At 38.9% G+C, this 27,823-nt stretch overlaps 1 protein-coding gene across 1 annotated transcript in view; it reads right to left on the bottom strand.

Annotated features, from left to right (window-relative positions):
* Positions 1 to 27,823, bottom strand: part of CPAP (centrosome assembly and centriole elongation protein) — a 42,575-nt gene extending 14,752 nt beyond the window's left edge. Inside the window, exons 1-10 of the mRNA XM_081046743.1 lie at positions 27,720 to 27,823; positions 21,668 to 22,177; positions 21,020 to 21,143; positions 16,292 to 16,570; positions 14,574 to 14,685; positions 13,648 to 13,750; positions 11,891 to 13,523; positions 9,318 to 9,450; positions 4,806 to 4,971; positions 966 to 1,217 (exon numbers count right to left, since the gene is read on the bottom strand). Coding sequence (XP_080902869.1) covers positions 966 to 1,217; positions 4,806 to 4,971; positions 9,318 to 9,450; positions 11,891 to 13,523; positions 13,648 to 13,750; positions 14,574 to 14,685; positions 16,292 to 16,570; positions 21,020 to 21,143; positions 21,668 to 22,111 — 3,246 coding nt within the window. The 5' untranslated portion in view covers positions 22,112 to 22,177; positions 27,720 to 27,823. The remainder of the gene's footprint in view (positions 1 to 965; positions 1,218 to 4,805; positions 4,972 to 9,317; positions 9,451 to 11,890; positions 13,524 to 13,647; positions 13,751 to 14,573; positions 14,686 to 16,291; positions 16,571 to 21,019; positions 21,144 to 21,667; positions 22,178 to 27,719) is intronic.

The following is a 27,823-nucleotide window of genomic DNA, read 5'->3' as shown; positions in this document are numbered from 1 at the left end:
TCTGCTCCAGCTTTACAGTAAGTCCTCACAGCGGGTCCAAGATGACACGCAATGACAGCAGATCCACCACAGGCTAATTGATATGAAGAAGAGTTAAGATCTTCCAGCCTCCAGGCCTGGGGGTCGTCAACCAGGTCTCAGCCCTGCTCACTCAGTCCTCTTAGGCCATTATTCAAATATCACATTCTCAGTGAGGCTTTCTCTGGGCATCCTACCTATAACGGCAATAGCCCTCTCCCCGACACTAATTCCCCTTCCTCGCTTTTTCTCCTTAGTTTCTATCACTGTGTCACACACCGTCTATTTTATTTATGGTCGTCTTCCCACCACTGCAGTATTTAAGTTCCAAGAGGGAAACAGCGCTTGTGTTTTGTTCACTGTTATATCCGCAGTGCCTAAAAGCACTGCCTGGCAAATCAGAGTTGTGAACAGAGATGACTGAAACAGCAGTTATGTGATTCCAAAGGGTCACACACGTAATACTCTGCAAAAACTTCCTTTGGCCTGTTTTAACTGAGATTGCCTACTGTGGTATAATTCCTTTATAAAAATTAGAAAATTACTTTGAAAACAATCTGTATAGCAACACTCAAAAAAATTTTTTAATTGTGGCAACCTGTATGTAACATTTGCCATCTTAACCATTTTCAGTGCGCAGGTCAGTGGTATTAAGCACATTCAGTGTGTGCGGCCATCACCACCGTCCGTCCACAGAACTCTCTTCATCTTCAAAACTGAAACTCTGTCCCCATCAAACACTAGGCCCTTCTACTCCCTCCCCACAGCCCTGGCACCCATCCTTCTACCTTCTGTCCCTAAGAATTTGCTCCAATATTTTTATTAGGTTGATGCAAAAGTAATTGCGGTTTTTCCAATTGTTTTCAACTTTTTAAACTGCAATTGCTTGTGCACCAACCTAATAACATCTCTCTTGGCCTGACAAAGCCACTGGCCTCCAAACGTACCATGGACCCTTCTTTCTTCTCTTTCTTTGTGGCAGTCCCACACTGACTCATCTTGGTGCTGCTCTCGGTGGCTTCTGCTTTCTTCCAGGCGTCTAGTCGGAATCTTTCCATCACTTTTATTTCTTCCCGGAGGTCTGTGTTCTCTTTGATCAACATTTCTATCTGGCTTCTAAGACGGCCATGCGTACTTGACCATTTTGCTTCCTTTCTTTTCAAATCTTCCTGTAAATCTGCTACCTGCTGTTTCAAAGCCTCTCCAAAAAAATAAATAAATAAAATAAGCATTACTAGAATTAAACCAATGCAACCAAAGAAAATAGATGCATCAATGAAACAATAGCTAGCCTGGCAAGACTGGGTCTTATAATAATTTTTGCTCCAAAAGACGCATTAGAGCTGATGGTCCGGCTAGGTCTTCTTTTCAGGAAGCACGGTAGTTCACTGCAATAACATGGCCATGAGGTAATAAAGGTCTGAACTAAGATATTAATTGAAATAGAAGAGACAAATGGGGGAGAGGTGGTGAAGAAAAAATAGGAATTCACCACAATGAGAAACCACCTCATACCTGTTAGAATGGCTATTACCAAGACATGTAATAGTAAGTGTTGGAGAGGTTGTGGAGAAAAAGGAACCCTCAGATGCTGTCGATGGGAATGTAAATTTATACAGCCACTATAGAAAACAGTGTGAAGGTTCCTCAAAAAATTAGGAATAAAATTACCATATGACCCAGCAATCCCACTCCTGAGTATCTACCAAAAAAATCTGACAACATTTATCTGTAAAAATATATGTACCCATATGTTCACTGCAGCATTATTCACTGGTGGCCAAGACATGGAAACAACCAAAGTGTAATTTGATAGATGATCGGATAAAGAAGATGTGGTACATATACACAATGGAGTATTACTCCACCATAAGAAAAGATGAAATACTGCCATTTGTGACAACATGGATGGATCTTGAGATCATCATGCTACGTGAAATAAGTCAGATGGAAATAGACAAGAACCATATGATTTCACTCATGTGGGATGTAAAACTGAAAGCAACGAACAAACAAGACAAAGAAACAAAACCTCATAGACACAAACAACAGTTTAGTGGTTACCAGAGGTAAGGGTGGTGGCGGGTGGTAGAAGAGGGCAAAGGGGGTCAAATATATGATGGTAGAAGAAGAACTGACTCTGGTGGTGAACACACAATGTGATACATAGATGATGTGTTACAGAATTGTACACTTGAAACATATGTAATTTTACTAAACAATGTCATCCCAATAAATTTATTTTTTATTTTGTTTGTTTTTTAAATTTTTATTGGGGAATATTGGGGAATAGTGTACCTCTCCAGGGCCCACTGGCTCCAAGTCGCCACCCCTCAATCTAGCCAGGAAGGATGCAGCTCAGCTCCAAGTCCAGTTGCTGTTTTCAATCTTTAGTTGCAGGGGGCGCAGCCCACCATCCCATGCGGGAATTGAACCAGCAATCTTGCTGCCGAGAGCTTGTGCTCTAACCAACTGAGCCATCCGGCCGCCCCTCTGGAAGCTCAGTGGCAGCCCACCGCCCCCAATCCAGTCATGGAGGGCACAGCCCACCACCATGTGGGAATTGAACCAGCAACCCTGTTGTTCAGAGCTCACACTCCAATTGAGCCATCCAGCAGCCCAAATAAAAAAATTTTTTTTTAATTAATAGGAATTCATTACTAGTTGAAGGAAGAAGAGTTGAGGTAAAGGGAAGAATAAAAGATTCCTACCGGCCCTGAAAACTGATTCTATTTGGAATTTATGAGAAAAAACAGGTTTTAAAAAAATGAGTTTTAGATGGACTAAATGACCTAAGTGAAGTAACTCCTGGATATGTCTAGAAGCAATTTGCAACTGTACAGACAGAAATAAAGATTGACATCAGAACCAAGGAGACTGTCACCTACAGTCTGTAGGCGCAAGTTACAAGGAGTGACCGAGAGCTGAGGGGAGGACAGACGAAGTCTTCTCCACTTGGGAGCACCTCAGATGTGACGCTGAAGGCAGCGGGAATCCCAGGCCCTCATTAACACGCATCACAACTGACATCCATCCGTTCTGTGAAGCTGATGCAAGCACAGTGACTACAGTTAGTAACATAGTATGGTACTCCCCGCTTATCCACAATCTCAGTTACTCATGGTCAACAGCAGTCCAAAAATATTAAATGGAAAATCCCAGAAATAAACACTTCCTAAGTTTTAAGTTGCACACGATCCTGAGTATGTGATGAAATCTCACACAGTCCCACTCTGTTCCGCCCGGACATGAATCCTCCCTTTGTCCAGTTTATTCAAGTGTCAACATTAGTCACTTAGTAGCTGTCTGGGTTATTACATCAGGTGCTTCTGTTCAAGTAACCCTTATTCTACTTCATAATGGCCCTAAAGCACAAGAGTCATGATGCTGGCATTACATGTGCCACAGAGAAGATGTAAAGCGTATGTCCACACTGGAAAACACTAACACATACAGGGTGTGGTACAGCTGCGGGCTCAGGAATCCACTGAGGGTCTCGGAAAGCACGGCCTGAATGAGGGGACATTGTCCTTGAAAGTTGCTGAGTAGATCGTAAGCATTGTCAACACACATGTACGTACACACACACACACACACACACACACACACCGTTAACTATGTGAGGTGATGAATGTGTCAATTATATTGATCAAATCATTATACTGTAGAGGCCGGCCCAGTGGCTCAGGCTGTTGGAGCTCCGTGCTCCTAAATCTGAAGGCTGCCGGTTCGATTCCCACATGGGCCAGTGGGCTCTCAACCACAAGGTTTCCGGTTCAACTCCTCGAGTCCTGCAAGGGATGGTGGACTGCGCCCCCTGCAACTAAGATTGAACATGGCACCTTGAGCTGACCTGCCTCCTGGATGGCTCAGTTGATTGGAGCGCCAGCTCTCAACCACAAGGTTACCAGTTCATTCCTCGAGTCCCACAAGGGATGGTGGGCTGCGCCCCCTGCAACTAAGACTGAAAGGACAACAACTTGACTTGGAAAGAAATCCTGGAAGTACACACTGTTCCCCAATAAAATCTTATTCCCCTTCCCCAATAAAATCTTTAAAAAAAAATACTGGTACTTTAAATACGGAAGTGGAAGATGAGTTTAAATTTTATGCTGTAAGCAATGGACAGCCACTTAAAATATTTTTCTTGGTAAATTGAAGTTTTAACATTTGGTGAAGTCCATTATATCCGTTTTTTCTTTTACACTTAGTTCTTTGTGTTCTCTTGGAAATCTTTGCATATGCTAATGTCATGAATATATTCACCTACATTTTTTAAATAATTTTAGCTAGAAATGCATTAATTCTTTTTAAATACTACATTTCTCTGATCATGTCCATGAAATAAACAGGACTTTGAAATAAACAGGACTGATAATTTGGCGTATCAGTTTGTAAGTTTTAGATTTAAATCTCTGGTTGGTATATGGGCTTAAATTATCATAAATGAACAAAACAAACAGTATTTGTTGTATGGTGGGTCAAACAGATTAACACAACATTACACTGGTGAATTTCCAACTTCTGGCTTATTAATTCATTCATGTTATTATCGTAGTCTTTCTTTTCTTTTTCTTGGAAGCCTTTAGTAAACAAACATACCTTACTCTTTAAGTCAGAGTACAAAATATGTTCCTGAGGCAGTGTCTCAGACAGAGTATTTGGTGAGTCAGTGGATCATTACACTGATACCCGATTTCTCTTTGACGCATCAAGTAACTCTGAGATTCTTACAAGACCGTCATCTTTACTAACGTATATGAGTATAATGTAAAGAACTGGCATACCTGTATTTCTTCACGTTCCTTTTTATCTGGAAAAGTTCTTGCAACTGTAGTATACTTTTCAAAAACTTTGCGTTCCTTTTGCAGCTTCCTCATTTCCTCCTTTTTAAACTCTTCTATTCGAGTCAATTCTTTTGCTTTCTGTTGTTCAAAGTCTGCAGTTTCTTTCCTAAAATGACAAAACCATATTATCGTCTAAGGGGACCATCTCAACATAGTAATCCACATGTGGTACCAAAATGTAACATGAGTGACAGCATGGAATTGAGGAGCTGCTGGTCTTGGTGAATCTGTCTTCAATCCATAACCGTGAAATAAGTCGATTAATTCAATAAAGCATTCCTCCAATAAGCATCCACTGGGCACCTACTAAGAGTCAAGCACTACTAAGTACTGGAAGACGCACAGTGAAGAAAATAAACATCTTTACTCCCATGAAGCCTCTTACATTCTAATGGGAGAGAGAGGTGATGAGAAGATAAATAAGTAAAATATATGGAATTTCAGAAGTGTTAAAGAGAAAAGTAAAGCCAGGAATGAGGTTAGGAAATATCAGGATAGGAGATTAAAATTACGGATGAGGTCATCTTGCTGAGATAATATCTGAAGTAAACCTGAAGATAGGGAGAGAGTGGCCATGAGGATATTTGGACAAAACAGTTTAGGCAGAGGGAGCGCCACATGCAAAAACTCTGAGGCAGGAATATATGTTTGATGTGTTCAAAGAACAGCCCGGAGGCCAGTGTGGCTAAAGGAGAGGAAGCAAGAGACAGAACAGTAGATAATGCTAAAAAAGAAAAAAAAAAAAGAAAGAAAGAAAGAAAAAAAAGAGAGCCAAATTAACTGGGGTCGTACAGACTTCTGTGAGCATTTAGGTATTAAGCTTAGGGGAATGGTGATCTCAGGGACTGTCATAACCCAGGCTCACTCTGAGTGCTGTGTTAAGAGCATAGGGAGAATGACATCAGCAAGATGGTGGAATAGGTCCCTGGCTCACGTGCCCCCACATAAACAACAATCTGACAGCCATAAGTGGACAAAAGTGTTTTTGTGGAAGTTTTAGGACTCAGGTAGGAGGTTGAGAAACCCTGGTGAAGCCGAAGATTGAGGACAGCCACTTTGGGAAAGCAGGCGCGTGCCCTGGGGCAAGCTTACTAAACACGGTATTGACTGCAGATGGGAAAAAGTCCAGGCCCCCATGGACTCAGCTCCTGCCCCATTTGCCAAAGGACTTGAGAAGAGCCACGCTCATCTGATCTGTGCTCAGTTAACAGGCCCACAGACCTCAGTCCCAACTGTAGATCCTGCAACAGCCCTGTGACCTGGCTCCAGCCCGTGCTGCTGTGGTACTAGAGGCAGTCCTGACCACCCAGGGACAGGGAGAGGGTCCCCTAATGTCCAGCAGGAGGATACTCAGGAACAAGGCAGGAATCACATCCATCCTCACCCCTGGTAATAGGCCCACTGCCTGCATACTCAACAGTGGACCCAAAAGCAGCCCTATCACCTAGTTCCAGCCCTGCTTGACCATGGTCCCACAAGCAGTCCTGTCCAACTGGAGATCTGGCATAAACCATGTCCACCTGCAACCTGGGTAACAGACCTGCAACCTTGGACCCCACTGTGGACCCAGAAGCTGCCACATGATTTGGCTATAACCCCACCTGACTGTGATCCGAGGCAGACTCATCAGTCCAGGGATCCAGCAAGAGAAGGTAAAGACTTGCCAAAACCAGTCTGTAAAGACAGAAAGAGGCGTTTGCTCTTTCAAATGCAAAGACGCCAACACAAGGCTACACAGATCATGAAAAATAAGACAAATGTGACACCACCAAAGGAAACTAATAAAGCTACAGTAACCGATCCCAAAGAAATGAAAATCTACAAGTTGCCTGACCTAGAATTAAAAATAATTAAGGAAGCTCACCAAGCCATAAGAGAACACAGATAAACAATTCAACAAAATCAGGAAAACAATACACGAAACAAAATGAAAAGTTCAACAAAGAGAAATCGCAAAAAAGAACGAAACAGAAATTCTGGGGCTGAACTATGGAAAACAGTATGGCGGTATCTCAAAAATCTGAAAATGGAACTAACTACCTTATGATCCACCACTTCCACTCCTAGGTATCTATCTGGAGAAATCCAAAACTCCAATTCAAAAATCTTTATGCACCCCTATGTTTATTGCAGCTCTATACACAATAGCGAAGACATGGAAACAACCAAAATGCCCATCGGTAGATGACTAGATTAAGAAACCGTGGTACATTTATACAATGGAGTATTACGCAGCCATAAAGAAGAAAGAAATCTTACCATTTGCAATAACATGGATGGACCTAGAGAACATTATGTTAAGTGAAATAAGTCAGACAGAGAAAGACAAGTACCATATGATCTCACTTATGTGAGGAATCTAAAGAAAAGAATAAGTGAATGAACTAATCAGAAACAGTTTTGGAGACAGAGTTAAAACTGAGGGTTGTTAGAAGGGTGGGGGGGTGGGGATAAGGGGGAAGGTGAGAGGATTAGAAAACAGTCAGTAACCACAAGATGGCCACCAGGTTTTGAAAATTAATTTGGGGAACGTAATCAATAAAGATTATGTAGGGTATCCGATGGACACGTGTCCCATTTGGGAGACCACCTCAGGATGATGTAGATACCTGATCACTGCACTGTACACCTGAAGCTGAACAATAATGAATGCCAACTATAATTTTATATATATACATGTATATACATATGTATGTATATACTTACAAGAAGCGGAGTACAGCATTAGGAATAGAGACAGTGGAAACGTAATGGCTCTGTGCGATGTCAGAGGGGTAGTGGATGGGGGGAGGGAGGTTAACACAGTGTGAGGCATATAAATGATAAAACGTCTAAGTATTACTTTGTCTTGTGCACCTGAAACTAATAAAAAAAAGTTATTCTATAAATAAATAAATAAATAAAATAAAGACAAAAGAATGACATTAAGAATAAAAAATTAAATTACAAAAAGAAAAAAGAAATTCTGGGGCTGAGAATATAATGGACGAAGTAAAAAATACAAGAGACCTTCAACAGCAGACTCAATCAAGCAGAAGCAAGAATCTGTGAACTTGAAGACAGGTAATTTGAATTTAGTCAGAGGTGAAAAAAGAAAAAGAATGAAAAAAGTGAAAAAAGCCTAAAGCATTTATAAGACACCAAACAATGAGCCAATATAAGCATTATGGGAGTCTCAGAGGGAAAAAACACACGAAATCAACAAACCTTTAGCTAGACTAAAAATTTAAAAAAGGGAAGACTCAAATAAATAAAATAAAAAACGAAAGAGGAGATATTACAACAGAAGCTTCAAAAATAAAAAAAGATTGTCTTATGAACAATTATAATCCAAAAAATTTGATAACCTAAAAGAAATGGATAAATTTCTAGAAACATACAACCTACCAAAACTGAATCTAGAAGAAATAGAAAGCCTGAATAGACCAATAACAAATAGATTCAATCTGTAACCAAAAATCTCCCAACAAAGACAAATCCAGCACCAGATGCCTTCACAGGTAAATTCTACCAAACATTCAAAAATTAATACCAATACTTCTTAAACTCTTCCAAAAAAAGAAAAAGGAACACTTCCAAACTCATTTTATGAGGCTAATATCACTAATACTAAAGCCAGAGAAAGACACCACAAGAAAACTACAGGCCAATACCCCTGATAAACATAGATGTAGAAGTCCTCAATAAAACACTAGCAAACCAAATTCAACTGCACATTAAAAGGATTATACAGCATGACCAAGGGGAATTCATCCCTGAACGCAAGGTGGCTCATATATGCAAATCATTTAATGTGATGTAACCCTGTGCAGCCACTGTGGAAAAACAGTATGGTGGTTTCTCAGAAAATTCAGTAATTACCATATGATCCAGCAGTCCCACCCTGGGTATATGTCTAGAAGAATTAAAGGCAGAGACTTGAACAGGTTATTTGTACACCAATGATAATAGCAGCATTATTCACAATAACCACAAGGTAAAAACAACACAAATGTCCAGCTGCAAGTCAAGGAATGCCAACAGTCGCCAGCAACCACTAAAAGACGCAAGAAACCATGGCTCTGCTGACATCTTGACTCTGGACTTCTAAGTCTCCAGAACTGTGAGAAAATAAATTCCTGCTGTTTTAAGCCTCCCAGTTTGTGTGTGTGTGCTTCATTGCAGTAGTTCTGGGAAATTAATACACTGGCCAAGTTAGCACTCGAATTCATAACTCCAAAACTGCTTTTCAAATTCAATTTATGATCTCATCACTGAGAGATTCCCCTTTTAACACATTTTTTTCCACAATGAGCCACTCTATTTAACTAAAAAATTCATATGGGTATAGATTTCATTTCCTTTCCATTTATATTGTTGGATTGATCAAAATTGTTACAAATATTTTAGATATAATCTTAAGATGTAACTGAATCACTATATTTTTTCCCAACTTAATAGATGCAAACTTACCTTAGTTTTTCCAACGCATGTTCTCGTTCAATGCGAAGTTTAGCTAAAGATGTGTTCTCAGCTTTAAATTTTTCTATTTCAGTTTCCAATTCAATAATTTTCTCTCTCAAAACTTGAGATCGACCACTGTCACCTATAAAATAGACCATAAATATTGAACTTCACAAAAGGCGTTTAGCAGCAAAAACACTAGATAGCTATTAACACTAAGAGCCAAAAATATGGTAAATACGTTACTAAAATGCATTAGAAACAATATTTCAATAACAAAATTTCTTTTAAAAAATGTATTGACCTAACTTTCCAGATGAAACCAGTATAAATTTAAGAATCAAATGACTCTACCCCAAGAGTATCAACGTGACAATGAATTAATATTACATATAAAAGAAACTATTCAAATAAAAAGTTTAAGAGTCCAATATATAAAAATAGCGTAAGAACACGAAAAAGTCACACAAGATCTAAAGCACTAACCAACACCAAAATCAAAGTTTAACCCCCACTAATCAAAGAAATACAAATTAAGACCTTCTTTCCGTATCAAATTTGCTACTATGTCTAGAAGAATTAAAGGCAGAGACTTGAATAAATATTTGTACACTAATGATAACAGCATTATTCACAATAACCACAAGGTAGAAACAACACAAATGTCCAGCTGCAAGTCAAGGAATGTAAGAGGCTAAAAGTCCTTTACCCTTTTAGAAACTAAATCTGATTTATAGCACAAGGCTAAAATATACATATCCACCCTTTGATACAGTTACGCTACTTCTAAAAATGTAGTTAAAAAACAAATTTGTAAAAATCATACAAATAGTTTTGCACAAAAATATGAATTGTAGTGGTTATTTCCAATAGTGAAAAATAATTTAAGTGTCCAACATTAAGAAAATTACTGGGGGCGGACAGGTGGCTCAGTTGTTTAGAGCGCGAGCTCTGGTTAGAGCCTGAGCTCTGGGCAACAGGGCTGCCAGTTTGATTCCCACATGGACGAATGAGCTGCATGCTCCTCAACTAGAATGAAGTCAATGAGGGGCCGCTCAACTCCTGGGTGGCCAGATGGCTCAGTTGGTTGGAGTGCGGGCTCTCAACTACAAGGTTGCTAGTTTGACTCCTCAACTCCCACAAGGGATGGTAGGCTCTGCCTCCCCACAACTAAGACTGAACACAGCACCTTGAGCTGAGCTGCCACTGAGCTCCCCGGATGGCTCAGTTGGTTGGAGCCCGTCCTCTCAACCACAAGGTTGCCGGTTCGACTCCACCAAGGGATGGTGGACCTGGAACTGAGCTGCGCCCTCCACAACTAAGATTGAAAGGACAACAACTTGACTTGGAAAAGTCCCAGAAATACACACTGTTCCCCAATAAAGTCCTATTCCCCTTCAACAATAATAAAAAAAAAATTACTGAATAAAATTATGCTACATTCATATAATGCACTGCAACCACTTTTAAAGTACACAGAGTTTTAATGATACAGCCAATGCATGCTATACACCTAGTCAAAAAGGATAAGACAAGTTATGTCTCCACAATATTAAAAATACATAGGAAAAATGGCTGGAAGGAAATATCCCCGAATGATATCACAGTTGTCTTTGGGTAGTTGAGTTATAAACATTTTTGCTTCTATACTTTTTGAACTTCCAAACTTTCTGCAAAAAGTACTGCTTTTAAATTCAGAGTATTTTTGAAACAGCTTGTTATAATTAATATTTTCAAAGCATCTAAGCTTTGTTAGGCATTCAGAGTTTATCATATAACATGACACATATAACATGATACAATCATACATATGATACATATCATATAACATGATACAATAATAGAAAAGAGTTTTCCAATATAAGGTAAAAAGTCTATCACATCAACTGAATCCTATATGGCTATTAAACAGAATGAGGCAGATGTGTGTGTTAAAAAAATCTCCAAAATATAATAAATAAGGTGCAGAGTATTATTTAAAAAGCATGTTTTTATTTGTGTAGAGAGCAGATTACACACTCACACGTATGCTTTCATTATGCACGGAATTTTTTTAGAATATACAAATGAAATGGGAGTGCTGGTGCTTCTAGGAAAGGGACTAGGAGCCCAGGTCTGTGAAATGAAAGAAAGTTGGATTATACTGTATTTATTCCCGGTCATATTTAGTGAGTTAATATGAGTTACTAAAAAAAAAAAAAGATAAGTAAAAACAGTCAGTCATTAAAAAAGTGTGCACATACAGTTAACTCCACAGTAACACAAACCATAAATTGGGTATTCCCTGGCTATAAAAGAAACTTAAATGTCATCTAATTTTATAATAAAGTAATTAATATTAAAACCTTGGGAATAAGATAGTGGCTTAAATTTGAAAAATCTGAAATCACAATTCATCCCAATCTCTTATCCTAGTGACTATTCCATTATTTAGACCCACAAATCAAATTTTAACAACTTACCTACTAATTAGACTTCTACTGAGCAACTACCAAAGTTGGGATTTTAAGCATTCAGACAATATACCAATAAACTAAATGTTAAATTTGTAACATTCTGACACATATAATGCTCTGACTTACCCGGAGTTTGGTCGTGATTGTTTAACTTCGGTTCATTTCCCAAGTGTGAATCCGATTTTGATTTTGGTTTTGGTCTCAAAGAAGGGAAGAATTTCATCATCAGATCTGATGTCGGAGGACTCGTGCCCCTACTAGGCTGGCTCATGTCTTCCTTCTTCACTGGTGCAACCTTCCTTTTTATTGTTTTGTCCAGTACACATACTTCACTCTTATTAGGGTAGGTTGTCTGGGGAGTCCGATAAATGGCTTCACTCCCAAGAATAACATCATGTTTAAATGAAGTCTCTTCAAGGTCGGTCCAAGTTCTTTCATCATCAAAGTCAATTTTACTCTTACTTACAGATGAAGGTCTTCTTGAGGACTCAGAACCTTCATTTTTCAAGCTTTCAGTTACGATAGACTCATCACTACTATAATCTTTATCAGACAAGTCTAAATCAACATCTCTCCTTTTATCTTCTTCTTGAGTCCCAGTGTCCCCAAAAGGTCCCTTTCCATTACAGACTTGTGGACTATCAGCTCTGCTGCTGAAACCCCTTGCGCTTTCCTCAGTGGACGGTTTTATGGTAATGTCCAGTTGCTCCTCAGAATCAGTGCTACTGTCACTGTTCATGACACCTTCATCATCGCTTGCGTTCCACCTCATTTGATTTTCAGAAGTGCTCATTTGGAATGCTTTCCTACTGACTTTACAAGACTGTTCCCCCAATTCTTCAGGTGAGGACCCTGAATTTAGTTGTTTGGGTATGGGCTCACATTCACCTGTATTTTCACGTTCAGTATGATCTGGACTCTCATTTTGGTTACACTGACTCGTGGGACACAGTGTCATCATCTTTTGCTGCTGCACTGCTTTGACAGGGGTAGAAGACAGCCGGTGACCTTTGCAGACCTGTTGGTCCCTCTCTAAGATCTTCAGTACAAATGAGGAATTACTGGAAAATGATATTTCATCAGCAGCTTGTTCTAAAAACAAAAACTCATCTAGTTCCAAATTTTCCTTTTCCTTCTCTCGTTCCCAATTCTCTAACTTTTTGTGAAGAGAAATGTCAAGAGAAGATCCTGACTCTCTCAAGGTCTCCCTTACCGGGCTCCTAGAAGCCATGCAGCTGACCAGCCCGATTGGAAAGGAAAGTCTGTCTTTACCTTGTGTCCTGCTCCAGACTTTGCAGCCAGTATTACAAGGACTGGGGCACTCAGGTACATTTTCTTTCTTATTAGATTCTACTTGTTTTTCTAATTTGATCTGGTCTCTAAGTTGCCCATCAGATTTCTTCACTGCCAGGATCTTCAGTCCCAATGGAGAGAGACTTTTCCCATTACTCCCCTTAAGCACTTTTGGCTTCTGACTGCATGTGACAGAACCACTCTTGGTTCTAACTTTATTGTTCTTTTTAGCAGGAGGGTTCTCTGTACATGGATCTTTATTTATAAGAGCAGTTTTCCGATGTAATTGTTGTTTATCTATTTTAAACACAGGTTGGTCCTCTGAAATGCTCTGATTAGTCCCTACTTTACTTTCTCTCCCTTTTTGGAACTTAAATTTAGCATTAGTAAATCTAGCTAAACCTTCTCCTCGTTTTAAGAATGGTTGTTTAGGCTTTGCTCTGATTAGCAATGATCCTTCTGCTACCTAAAATAAAGAACAATATTTGAATTAATTCTGGTATATCCAAGGAATTTCAAAGTTATTTTTAAAGCAAATTATGAATCTCTAAAGTCTTAAATAATTTAATCAAAATAGTGGAAATGCTAACCCTTAGCTGTTTTTGTTTCAGTTCTTGTTCTTCCAACCGAATTTGTTCTTCTAAGTAGTCTTCAAATGTCTGTTTCCTTTCTCTAATAGCAGCTTTAATAGGCCTAATAATAAAAATAAAGTTATTTGACATGCCAATCAAGATGTGGTGAACATTTTACACTTAGTATGCCTTAGGAAGACTCCAGACTACATTAAAAACTAACCTTTCCAAAAATCACAGACCCTCTTTGAGAATCTAATTAAAAGGTACAACCCTGCTTCATCTCCCAAAATACAGAAATATACAATACTCTACACGACTTGAAAAAAAGCCTAATGAAGTCCATCTATTGACGTCAGATTATATAACTTTAAAACATATTTCAAAAATAGTTCTTTAAATACACATTCTTTAATTAAGAAAGATCCTTAACAATGTAAATAGAGCAATAATCAAAAAAGTAATTTGCCCATCCACAACATATATTAAAATATATCAAATATTTTAGAAAATAATAAACGACTTCAATATTGGTCTTTTATCTTTGTCATAAAAATTTTAAATTCTGTAACCAGACTTACACAACTATAATTTATAAGCAACATCAAATGTGAGACTCCAGTATTTAATTTGTTTTTCTCTTCTCCAAAACAGGATTCACCTAACTGTTTGAAAGAAGATTAATTTTATACAGATATTTCTTTTAGGTGAGAAAACCGCTCAGTTCTTCCAATACAATTTCAAAGGTAGTTAAACTAATATATCTCCCCAATCTCTTTTTGTTGCTGACAGAATGTGACACGCTCTATCTTCAATCTTACACATAAAAGTATATTCAAACAAAAACAAGAAAGATGTGGATCTTTCAAACAAAGAAAGTGCTCAAAAATAATAACTGGCTATTATATTATCACATTTCTTATTACTTTTAACACGGATGATACCTTTCTTCAGTATTAACCACTTTTGAGGAATCACCATTTTTTTCTAAGTTTACATCATTCCCTTCCTGAATCTGTTCCGTCATTTTCTCCCAACATGGTAAAATACCTTCACCTAGAATAAAAATTAGGAATAATTTAGTTCAAAAAAAGTAGATTAAAGTGTTCAAATTTGAGAATTTTACGTTAATATGCTAAAAAAGAAAAATTGGTTAAAAGATACGCAGATTTCAGAACTCTCAAGGATTTCTTTAATGTAATAAGGAAAAATTACAAAACCCAAATTAAAACAGACATTCTTCAAAAGGTAATGTTATGGAGAAAAAAGGGTGGACTTTTCTAAATTAAAAAAGACTAAGGAGTTAAAATAACTGAATGTAATACATGAACTTGATTTGATCCTGGGTTTTTTAAAAAACAACAAACTTTAAAAGGTATTTTGGGATAACAGGGTGAATTCTAAATGGATTTGAATATTAAAGAATTATTGTTAATGTCCATAGGTATAATAATAGTATTGTGGTTATATAAAAGAATGTCCCAGTTTTTACTTGATGCATGCTAAAATATTTGAAATGATGTAATATAATGTCTGCATACTACTTGCAATGAAATGAGTCAGCAAACTATATATAGATGTAGATATATAGATATAGGTAGCCACATAAATTATATACACATACACACACACCTACAAATATACATAGAGAAAGTAAATATGGCAAAATATTAACTGTTGAATCTAGGTGGTGGGTATACTGGCAATCATTGTAGTGGTCTTTCAACTTCTCCAGATGTTTTAAATTTTCCAAATTAAAAGGTTAGGGGAGTGTATTGTTTAAAAAATAGACATTTGACCTTCCTATACTAAGGAATTGCTCTAAATTAGGAATAAGATACTATACACGAAGTTGCCCGATCCTAAGTAGTAAGCATAGACACCTTTCTTCATATTATTTGCATTTTTCTAAAATTTAACTCATAAGAATACATTCACCATTAAAATTGAAAATTAACTTAGTATTTTAACAAAGAACATTAAATATTGACATATTACTTGATTAGCATAATGACAATCATTAAAATTATGGTTATAGACTACAGAATGTACCATAAGCATTTTCCATGTTGAGTAGCAAAGAACACAATAGTATACAATACTCTATGACTATAAAATATGGAAAAGAAAGGAGGGGCAAGACAGAAAAACAAAGAATATGCAGGAAAAAGAATAGACCAGAAATGGCACGAGAGTCCCATGAGTTCAGACCACCAGATACTGAGTGCCAGTCCTGGGGCAGGCACACAGAGGGACGGTGAAGACAAAGCGAGTGTCTGGGTTAGGGGTATTTTAACTCCCATCATCAATCTACTTCTCACATTTCACATTTTCTATCAAGTAACCCACTCCTGCCACACAAATTTTAATTCAACCTCAAACTGTTCCTAGGCTCTCAAAGAAAAATAGTACACACAGCCCTCATTGCTTCCCCTTTTTGAAGACCCCCGTGCTACTATGCAGGGTTTGAAGTCAGCACAAGGACTGCGGCAGTTCTTGGAAAGTCCAGTTCTGTGTCCAGTTCTTCGTCCAATCCAGGCTCAGTGGCTGTGCAGCATGTAGGACCTCATAAGCAAAGCCGAGGGGACAGGAAATCAATGCAGAAAGGACTATTGGCAACACTCTTGGTTAAGCACAGAAGAGAGAAATGTAAGTAACTCACCTACAGGGCGGTTATAGTTTTCTTCCTTCAAATCATTTTTTTTCACAAGTTCTTCTGGAAACAAATTGGGAGAAGTTTTTGAAGTTGAGACAAGATCTTGATGAGTAGTCCTACACAAGTTGTTTAGTTCATTAGACAAAATGTTGGACATGTGCGTTTTTTCTTGGGTTCGATTCTGATAGAGACATGATGGTCGGAAGGGTGTGGTCTTCTCCGCAGTGGCTGAGTTTCCTGGCGTTCTGTGCTTCTGGCTCTGCTCAGCAGGCAGTAGAGTTAAACCTTGTAATTAAGAAAACCAATAGAGCTGATGTCTCTCTATAACATTTCCTCTCCTGCCTGTTAGTGACTCCTACCACAGAGTTTTCTCCAAAGTGATAAAAGTATTTTTCCTCCTTATTAGGAAACTATGTTTAACAAAATCATGAAATATTAAAAGTCCAAAGTGACCCGTGCATAATTTTAATGCAAAGCAAATTTAGACCATGATTCACGTGCAGATAATGTGGCACCGCCGAACACTGGAAGACGCCACTCATGCACCAACTGTGGGCAGCACTGCGGGCTGGCATTGTCAACCCTGCAGTCTGTGACAAACACAGTAGCACCAACATAGACCGTTACCAACGGTCTCAACTAATGATCATGTTCTGTGTCACAGCATACAGAAGTATTGTCCCTTTAAATTACTGTTGACATTTTGGTATCCTCAGGTGGTGGTATTATAGTGACTTTTCAATAGTTTATAAATTTCCTGTATTCTTCGTTACCTGTTTTGTTTCTTAAATCTCTGCTTTTGAAATAATCCAATAAACAGAGAGAAGATCCCCTTCTACATATCTCCAAGATATAATTCTTGAGGATAGATGGCAGTAGTAGCCATCCTACCTACTGTACAAGCCCCTTGAAATCCTGCAACTATCCCTCCGTTCTCCTTGATTATCCCAACTAAATTGAGAAGTGAGGACACAGTGGAAAGTGTTTCATAAAGAGCAGTGCCACCTATCTCTTATACACATCTACCTTACTCCTAACCAACAAATATAACTGGAACTCAGGCAGATCCTCACTGAATATCAGGTTTGACCTCCCTTCACTTTATAACAATACTCTCCCCATCGACACATTTTTGAATTCCCACTTCAGCCTGAACACATCTTTGATAAAAGAGTGATGTCCCCAAGCAGCAGTTCTCAAAGTGTGGTCTGTAAACAGCTGGAGGTCTCCAAGACTCAGGGCATCAAGCACCAGGTCAAAACTATTTTCATAAAATATTAAGATAGTATATGCCTTTTTCACTGTGCTGACATATGCACTGATAGTGCAAAAGCAAAATGGAGACTCCTGGTGCCTTCACTCAAAGGTCGGACAGCAGGACCCAAGTGTGCTGGCAGGCACCGTCCTCGTCATTACCATGCACTCAACAGTTAAAAAAACAAAAAAACAGTTTTACTTAACAATATACTAAAAGAGCAAAAATGATCAGTTTTTAATTAAATCTCAACTCTTGAGTACCTTTTATACGTGTCTTTTACACATTCTATAGGACAAAATGAATAAATCACGTCTGCAAACAAAGACATGCTGTGTAATTTTTTGAGTTGTAAGCTCAGCCAGCCACATCTTTCAAGGAACGTTGTTTTTACTTGAAAGAATAAATGACAAATTATGACAATCTAAACCTCAGTACTTGCAGACATTTTCTCAAAAATGAAACAAGTGAGCCAGTCACTTCAAAGAAAATAACTGACAGCATTTATTGCCAATGATAAAATTTGAACTTTCAAATAAAGATCAGAATTTTGAAAAATATGTCCACCACCATGACCTTGACAGCTTTATAATTATCTCAAGACGTTTATGATGAGCTCTGTAGTGTATTAGTGGATATGATTTTTGATATTATATAATGAAATATGTCAGTTTTTTAAAGACCTACATAACTCAGTGAACCACTACTTTCCAAATAACCATGCAATATTTTACCAAATCATGCATGATGAAAGATCCATTCAAAATGCCAGTATTCCAATATATTTTAATATAATAGAGTACAAAAAAATTCATTAATATTTCAGATTTCATACTGTGAATAACCACTAAAACGTTGAGTTTGGGTGCAATATCAAAGAAAGAACCACAATTATTTGAAAAGGCTACTAAAATATTCCTCTCTCCTTTTTCCAATTACGTGTCAATGTGAGGCTGGATTTTTTTTTCCACATACTTCAACCAAAACAACATAACTCGAGAGACTGAATGCAGAAGTAAATATGAGAATCAGCTGAGTTCTTTCAAGCCAGAAGTTAGAAATTTTCAAAAATATAAAACAGTACCATTCTTCTCACTAGTTTTATAGAAGTTTTTTAATTTAAAAAAATGCTATTTATAACATGTAATTGGTTATTTTAAATCAATTAATTTTTAAATTTCTCAGTTTTAATGTCTAATACAGTAAATATCAATAGGTATAGCCCACATAACAAAAGCTCTTGGGGTCCTCAATAATTTAAGAGTGTTAAGAGGTTTTTTTTTTTTTTTTTTTTTTTTTTTTTTTGTTGTTGTTGTTGGGAACCCACTGGCCCACGTGGGAATCGAACCCGCAGCCTTCGGAGTTAGGAGCACGGAGCTCTAACCGCCTGCGCCACCGGGCCGGCCCAAGAGTGTTAAGAGGTTTTGAGACCAAAAAGGGTGAAAACCACTTCCCTAAAGCACCTGCTCCATACTGAATGGGGTTAGTTATTATACTAGTAACTTTGAAATCTGTTCCCTATTGCTTTAACACAAGTGTGACTTCTACATTAAGAAGTATTACAGGCTGTTATTTAAGTGATCTTGATTATTCTTTTTATGGATTCCATAAAAAAATCATGAACCATTCAACTATTTTAAGATAGAGAACACAGCATGTTCTCTATACTCTCTAAGATAAACATCCAAATGCCCTGAACCACTTGCTCCCATTCTTCACTTGCTACGTTTCTCACCCTCACCACTCCCCGAGTCCCACCCATCCAGGCACACTTCGCACACTCATTTGCCAGTGTCTTTTCTTATTTGTATTCAATGCCCCATGCAACATCTGAACAGATTAGGTACTTCGTGGAATCAGTAAAGTCTGTCTCTTCAAAGGCAGCAGCAGCAAGAAGCACATACATTGCTCCAGATCACTGTTTTCCAAACTCTGATACACAATCCATCAGTAATTTTATCGACAGATGCAGTAAGTCATGACTGCCTTTTTTTTTTTCTTTTACCAAGAATAAACAAAATAGAAAGTATTTTTGTTATATGCCAGGCACACCAATAAAGACTGATTTATGAAATTTCTTTGAAATTATGAGTCACAATTTAAAATGTTTTTGTTGGGGGACCGGCCCGGTGGCTCAGGCAGTTAGAGCTCCGTGCTCCTAACTCCGAAGGCTGCCGGTTCGATTCCCACATGGCCAGTGGGCTCTCAACCACAAGGTTGCCAGTTCAATTTCTCGAGTCCCGCAAGGGATGGATGGTGGGCAGCGCCCCCTGCAACTAAGATTGAACACTGCACCTTGGGCTGAACTGCTGCTGAGCTCCTGAATGGCTCGGTTTGAGCACATCCTCTCAACCACAAGGTTGCCGGTTCGACTCCCGCAAGGGATGGTGGGCTGTGCCCCCTGCAACTAGAAAACGGCAACTGGACCTGGAGCTGAGCTGTGCCCTCCACAACTAAGACCGAAAGGACAACAACTTGAAACTGAACGGCACCTTCCACAACTAAGATTGAAAGGACAACTTGACTTGGAAAAAAGGCCTGGAAGTACACACTGTTCCCCAATAAAGTCCTGTTCCCCTTCCCCCCAAAAAATAAAATAAATAAAATGGTTTTGTTGGGCCAGCCCGGTGGCTCAGGAGGTTGGAGCTCCGTGCTCCTAACGCCGAAGCCTGCTTAATGTGAAACATTAAATTCCCACATGGGCCAGTGGGCTCTCAACCACAAGGTTGCCGGTTCCGACTCCACCAAGGGATGGTGGGCAGCGCCCCCTGCAACTAGCAACGTCAACTGGACCTGGAGCTGAGCTGCGCCCTCCACAACTACGATTGAAAGGACAACTTGACTTGGAAAAACTCCTGGAAGGACACACTGTTCCCCAACAAAGTCCTGTTCCTTTCCCCAATAAAAAAAATAAAAATAAAGTGTTTTTTTTTTACTATTCAGTGTGCTCGAAAAACTTTAAAATCACTGCTCTAGGTCACATTTCAACGGGTTTTTTCCCCCCATAAGCACATCATGCTATTAACTGATCTAACTTGCAACAAAAGAACTGTTACCTACGACCACAGAAAATATTTTTGGTATCCTTCTTTAGCTTAGTAGACTGCTTTCACACTATTTTCACCTCCATGATACAGACCAGCCTTTCATTCATCAGGCAGGGGTTGTAAACCAGTAGTCCTAGGCCAATTTTGGCTCTAGATTTTTTAATAGGCTAGGTCTCTTTAAAATTTTATTTTATAAATAAATGTGAATGCCTTTAAGTAGGACAGGAATGCCCCAGAATGGCACAGCCCCCACGTGTCCCAATTACGTGACACCACCACCATTTCAGTTATCTGCCTGGCTCCTAAACAAATTAGAGTTTGTAACATATGATAGAGAAGTGGTAAAAACAACCTGTCAAACAACTCAAGGTAAGAAATGTATGTCACTGTCTCACTGTACTAACTGAAGGGCCTCTGGGAGCAAAACAATACCTGGGAGTGTGTGTTGGCCAGATACCATAGTGAGCAGCTTCTCTTGTTCTTCCATGAGTCTTTGCAGTTGCTCTAATTGTTGCCTCTTCAGTTGCTCCTGCTTCTTCTGTTGTACTTCTTTCAGCTATTTAAACATAAAATTAATTTTATTAAGCTAACTTTACATCTCTCTATGGACCTTACATTTATCTTAATCCCTCTTATCTCCCTTCTCATATGTTCACTAATAAAAAGTGTCAAAGAGGGATCTCTAAGTAACTAAACCTGCCACCAAAACTCTAAAATTCAAGTTTTCATATCGACTATCTGAACTAAGAAACAGAAAAAGTCATATAAATCCTTCGATTCTTAAAATAGGATAGGTATCAGTACATTTATGACCAACTTTTACCCCTAATATCTGATCAACTATTTCTAATTTAGTTCTTACCAAATGAGGTAGAAACTTAAAGATATTATCATAGGTGATTATATTTCTTACACATTAAATGTTTTAATGTTTCACATTAAGCAAAAAGCAAAATTTGGTATTTTAAGGATTTCACAATAAAGGGGGGGAAAAACAAGAGGACCTGACACTGGTGACTTTTCATCATAAACAAAACCCTGCAATAACACAAATACGTATTAGGCCAAATCCTGTTGTACCTGTTCAAGCTTTTTAAAAAGTGGGTCTTTATAAGCCACTTCTTTTAATTCACTTGCAAGACATGAGATAAAGTCACTTCTGTTATCTTCTCCGTGGCCAGGAGCATCTTGACATGGCACTAGTTGTGATCCCTCTTCAGTTAAAGGAAGGCCTGCATATGTTTCCGATTTATCTGATTGTAGTTTGTAAGGGCTGTTAGACTCCGACTTCTGTTCTTCATGAAGCGAATTTTCTTCACTTATAAAGCTGAAGCTATTTGAAAAACGTGTGGCTTTAACAGGAGAGCTGGTGGAAATGTTCACCTTTGCTCGCTTCTCTTCCTCTGCTTCCAAAACAGGAAATCCACGATTTAATATGACTCCAGCCCGAGAAGGATTGGTCATCCATGGGGTTAAGAAGTTCTGTCCACCGTTTAACTCCGAAGAGGTTGGCATCAGGAACATTTTAGTCCAATCACACAACTGTTTTTAAATAATGTAAAAGCTACAAGAGCTATTAATTTCCCACACCTGTAGAAAGAAGACAACCAACAAAAAGTATTAAAGCTATTCTACCCAAACGTGGGCCCAGCACAAAAATCTACTGAATATTTCAGATGCAAAAGACATTAACTAGCAAAGCAACTGGGCGTTAAGAGACATGTTTTTTAAGTCTTAAATATCCAAATTCAGTGGATCAAACACCTAAATTCCCTTCTGATCTAATCATTCAATTACTGATGATTTTATACAAGTGTTAGATCAGTTGACCAAAAACTATGGCAGCCGAAGCACCTTAAAGTTATTCGATTACCAAAGGAAAAAAGACTATCAATATCAAATATTACCCACGTTAAGCACTTTCATGCTTCTCACCCTAATCTACCTTGCTTCTTTGCCCAACTGGGAAACCCATTGTTAGTTCCAGGACGAAAGTCTCCACCTTTACTTGGCACTGTTTCCTGGTGTCCCTTTCTCCCTCGCCCACCAGGCAGTCCTTCATCTGTATTCCTGGAGGTCTGACATCAATATTTTGGCACTCATCCCATAATTAGTAGTATTTTACTTCCATGTTCATAATCTATGCAGCTGTGAGTCCTTGAAAATATCTGTATATTCACCACTGCCTAGCACCATCCATTCCTTACTGATGGGAGAAACATGATAAATGTTTGCTAAAATTAAGTTAAAATTAAACCACAACTGAGATTACATTATTGTGGGCAGCTGGATGGCTCAGTTGGTTAGAGCGCAAGCTCTAAACAAGGTTGCCAGTTCAATTCCCACATGGGATGGTGGGCTGCGCTCCCTGCAACTAAAGATTGAAAACAGTGACTGGACTTGGAGCTGAGCTGCGCCCTCCACAATTAGATTGAAGGACAATGACTTGGAGCCAATGAGACCTAGAGAAACACACTGTTTCCCAATATTCCCCAATGAAAAATATTTTTTAACAATGGCCTATACTTTTTTTTTTAAATTACATTATTGAAAATAAATTCAGTATTATGTGGGAATTCAGTGTTCGACAATAAAAATTACACTGGCTCATCCCATAGGACAGCTACATTGTATTTTAAAATAGTCTAAAATGATGAATTTCCTAGTGTAACTTTGTCACTGTGGAACATGGAAACCTAAATGGGACATCTCTTCCTCCTTTGTATGTCTCATTTTACTCAACATTTACTGACTTCTTACTCTGTGCCAGATATGGTATTTGTTTTTTTTTCCGATATGGTTTTAAGCACTGGGTATACGGCAGTTAATAAATCGGTCTAGTGGGGAAAAAACACAACACAAGAGCAAATTATACAATATGTTGAATAGTAATAAGTGCTAAGGAGAAAAATAAAAGCCATATGGTAGAAGGAGACTACAAGTGTAGATAGGGCGAACAGGGAGTCTTCCTTTAGAGCAGGGGTGTCCAAACTTTTTTCAATGTTTTTCACCAAGGGCCATATGCGGTAAAATACACAAACAGCCGGGCCACTCACTCGAGGTGAAGTACGTATTGCCTCACCTGGTTTATTTAAGTAAACTAAATATATTTTTGGAATTTGCTGCAAGCCAATAAAAATTGGATTGCGGGCCACAGTTGGCCAGTGGGCCGCAGTTTGGACACCCCTGCTTTAGAGGATAAAAGTAAGAATTTGGTGGAGAAGAAGAGAGCGAGTGGTGCAGCTATGAGGTGTGGAGTAAGACCCCAACACCCAGACTTGGGAACCTCCATCTGCAGGCTGCCCCACCAATGCCCCATTCCTCCAGAAACCCACCAGTCCTACCACCACCACCTACCTTGAGCTCTCCAGGATTAATCTCTATGTGTTTAAACCTATTTACATCAGTCACCATAAGAAGGCCTGGCTCCCAAGCCACCCTCTCTTAATCTCCACACACATGCCTTATTCTGTCTCCCAAGCATCCCCAGTGCCAACACACTCACTGTCCATCACCAGCAAATTCTCTATTATTCTTAACCTCCTCTCTCATCTTCCCAAGAACACTTCTTCCTATGCAGCCCATACCCTGTACCACTGATCCTGAAAGTAGAATATGTGTTTTCCTTCTTGTTCTTTTTTGCTTCTTGGCTATTCTCCCTCCCTCCACCATAAAAAGCACCCAATTTTGAACCTCATATGATCAGACTATATAACCTAACTATATAACCCTCCTTTACTGTCTATAAAACCTCAAAGATCACTGGGATCCTCCCCTTTATTCCTTAAATTTTTCTGGCTGAGCAACTGGAAGAAGAGAGTTGCCATTAACTGAAATGGGGAAAACTGGGGGTGAAACAGGTTTGGGGGAGTGTGAGATCAAGAGTTGAATTTAGGACATTTTAAGACGCCTATCAGACATCCTAGTAGAGATATCATGTAGTCAGCTGCACTCCCAAGAATGTAAAGCCAAGGCTGTAAAGCACAAATATAGGTCTCCTCAGCATACAAATCAGATGAGATCACTAAGGGATTGAAGGTAGACAAAAAGAAAAGATGTAAAAGTGTAGTGTATTTGAAACCATGTGAAGAAAGTGTTTTAAGGAATAAAGGGCTGCGTTAATGCTGTTAATAGATGACGAACGAGGAGAACTGAGAACCTTAGAATTTAGCAAAGCAAAGGTCTTAACTTCAATGAGAGCATCTTGGGGAGGGGGGCAAGAGCTTGAATGGAGGGGATACATGAAAGAAGAAGAAATTGGAGACAATGAGGATAGCTAACTCTGTCCAGTTTTGTTATAAAAAGAAGGAAATTAATAGAACAGTAGCTGTACAGGGAAGCAAAGTGCAGAAGAGATTTTTTTTTTTAAGATGTAAGAAATAAAAACATATTTGTAGGCTGATAAGGATGGAGACAGGAGAAAAAACTGCTATAGCCATGTCTTTGAGTTGAGAAATCTAGTTTGATGAGAAACACTAAAGTGGAGTGACATCTCACACTATTTTTCTGACAGAATTCTGGACTTTATCAATATAACACAACAAAATACAGATAACCAAAGGGAAATGAAAAATGGTAATCTGGAGGCAAACAGACATGTATTTAGCTTCACACCTAGTTAGTGTCTAAAAGGCATAAATACACAAGACAAACAGAAAAAGAAATACAGATGCCCGAACATTAAAATATGCTCATCCTCAATCAATCCAATACAAATTAAAACAGTAACGACACACCATTTTTCACATACTCAGTTGGCAAAGACTAAATTCTTGATAACACCCAGTGTGGTAAAAGGGAACTGTTTCATAAACTGTTACTCAGGAATGTGAACTGGTACAACCTTTTGGAGGGGAATTTGACTACATCTATCCAAACTGTAAATGCACAGAAACTTTGACTCGGCAATTTCACATCTAGGCATTTTGCGCTATATTGGTATAAGTTCACCTTTGTAATAAACTGAAATTAACTCAAATGTCTGTTAACATGGGACCAGCCAATCATGGTATGCATGTTAGGCAACTATTAAAGAGAGTAAGTAAGTTCATGAAGTGCTGATATTGAAGTACTGAATATACATCCAAGATAGAGTTAACTGAAGACAAAAAAGTACAATTACATAGACCTTTGCTGTCCAATATGGTAGCGACTAGTCACACGGCTATTGAACACTTGAAATGTGGTTCATGTGCATAAAGAACTAAAAGGCAGGTGGTGTCATTTTTAGGTCAAAGCTCTGGATTTTTTGGACTTTCAAAGCAAGAGAATTCTGTTTCCCTGGTTTGCATCACTGCACTGTACAACACACGCTGAAAATCCTTGTGCTCTGTTTTCTGAAGCAGATCCTAGATCTGTCATGGTCCCAGCTGTTACGTGTACATGCCATGCATCACCAATTTACAGAACTGTTGAAAGAAATACCGTGTCTCCCCGAAAATAAGACCTAGCTGGACCATCAGCTCTCATGTGTCTTTTGGAGCAAAAATTAATGTAAGGCCCGGTATTATTATATTATATTATATAAGGCCCGGTCTTATAGTAAAATCTTATATTAATTTTTGCTCCAAAAGACACATTAGAGTTGATTGTCTGACTAGGTCTTATTTTCAGGGAAACACAGTAGAAGACAGTGAACTTAATGCCCTGGTTGAGCTGTGGAAGTTTTACAAAGGCTTACCATACTGTGAACTCCAACTAAAGACTTTTCTAGGAACAAAAGGAATGCCTGTAAACTATTCAATAACCAAACACAACAATGGCAGTGTGATTTGTTTCCTCACTGATACACATTAAGAACCACAACTATTCAGGCATTTAAAAAAAAACATAAAACTGCTGCTACAGGCAAAAACATGGATGAGTAATGTTGAAACACACATACTGTATGTTTTCATGTAATATGAAGTTCAAGAATAGGCAAAATAAATCTATAGGTACCGAAGTCGGAATTATGATTATCTAGGCAGCTGGGGGTGGTATTATTGACTGGGAAGGGGCTTTGCCTTCGGGGATCATAGACAGTGCTCTTTATCTGGGTGGTGACTACACTGGTGTACACATTTGAGCTGTACACTGAGATTAGGGTACTTTACTGTATATTGGTTATTCTTTAATAATTTTTAAAAGATCTATTCTAAGCAATCTACTTCTAATTATTTTTGAGTTGGAAGACTATCTATAAAGGTAACAACTTTTTAACAAAATCTGCCAAATAACCTTGGTTAAATTTAAATAACCTTAGCAGGAAATTTTTGAAACCAAACTTAGTAAGTAGACAAGCTACAAGAACATTTTGCAACATCAAAATCTAGAAAAGTTCCCTACTAGGTTTTCAGGTGTAAGTGCCGTTATTGATGCAGCACTTGGACATTTAAAAAAGCAAACAAAAACCCCTCTATTCCTTCATTTCAATTTCATGACTACGATTTGCAAAGTATATGTACTGTCAGCGTGAAGCATAAAAATGCTGTTTCACCTTAATCTGTTACTTATTACTGACACTAAGACCTTGGTAAAGGGAGCATGTATAGCAAAATGCCTAGAAAGAATTATAACAGTATGTGGACTCAGATTTTCCCTGTATCAAAATCTCTTTGAAACAAACCGATAGCTTTGAAGCCTCCACAGCGCTACGTAAACATTCTTTAAAGCAGTTGGGGTCTCTGCAGCGTGAGGGGGCAAAGTGGACTCCAGCAGTTAATTCAAAGCTATCCTCAGACCACGAGAGGTCTGACAGGTGACTTATCGGTCCCCCAAAACGCACTTCCTTGAAAGCAACGACTCCACAGCAGGGCTTTAAAGACAAGCTCCTGACCAGGGTTAAGGAGACCGGCCCTTACCGGATGACACAAAGCAACGCAACTTTACACTCTCTTCTCGAGCAGCCTGCGGCCCCTGCGCTTCTCAACAGCAACGGAAAGTCTGGCCAAAATCTCGGCGGTGAGAAACGCAGACTCCCCACAAAACCCCGGTAACCTGGAGCCCCGATGGCCACCGCCCGACGTCGCCCGGCGCCCACCGCGCCCGCGCTGAGGCCCGAAGCCGTTTCTCCGGCGCCCCGCCGGCCCTCTCAGGTGCAGGGCGGCGAGCACTCCAGCTCCCCCGCTCCCTTTGTCCAGGAATTACCGACCCGCAGTCCTCTGGTCTCTCAGTCCACTCAAACCCGAGTTGGAGTCGCCGCCGCCTTTACGAAAGAGCCGCCACAATCACCACCTCCGGCCGGAGCTCCGCCCC

Source organism: Rhinolophus hipposideros (genome assembly GCF_964194185.1).
Source record: "Rhinolophus hipposideros genome assembly, chromosome: 4".
Taxonomy (NCBI): Eukaryota; Metazoa; Chordata; class Mammalia; order Chiroptera; family Rhinolophidae; genus Rhinolophus; species Rhinolophus hipposideros.
Note: the sequence above shows the minus strand (reverse complement) of the source record. Positions and strands in the feature narration are given on the sequence as shown.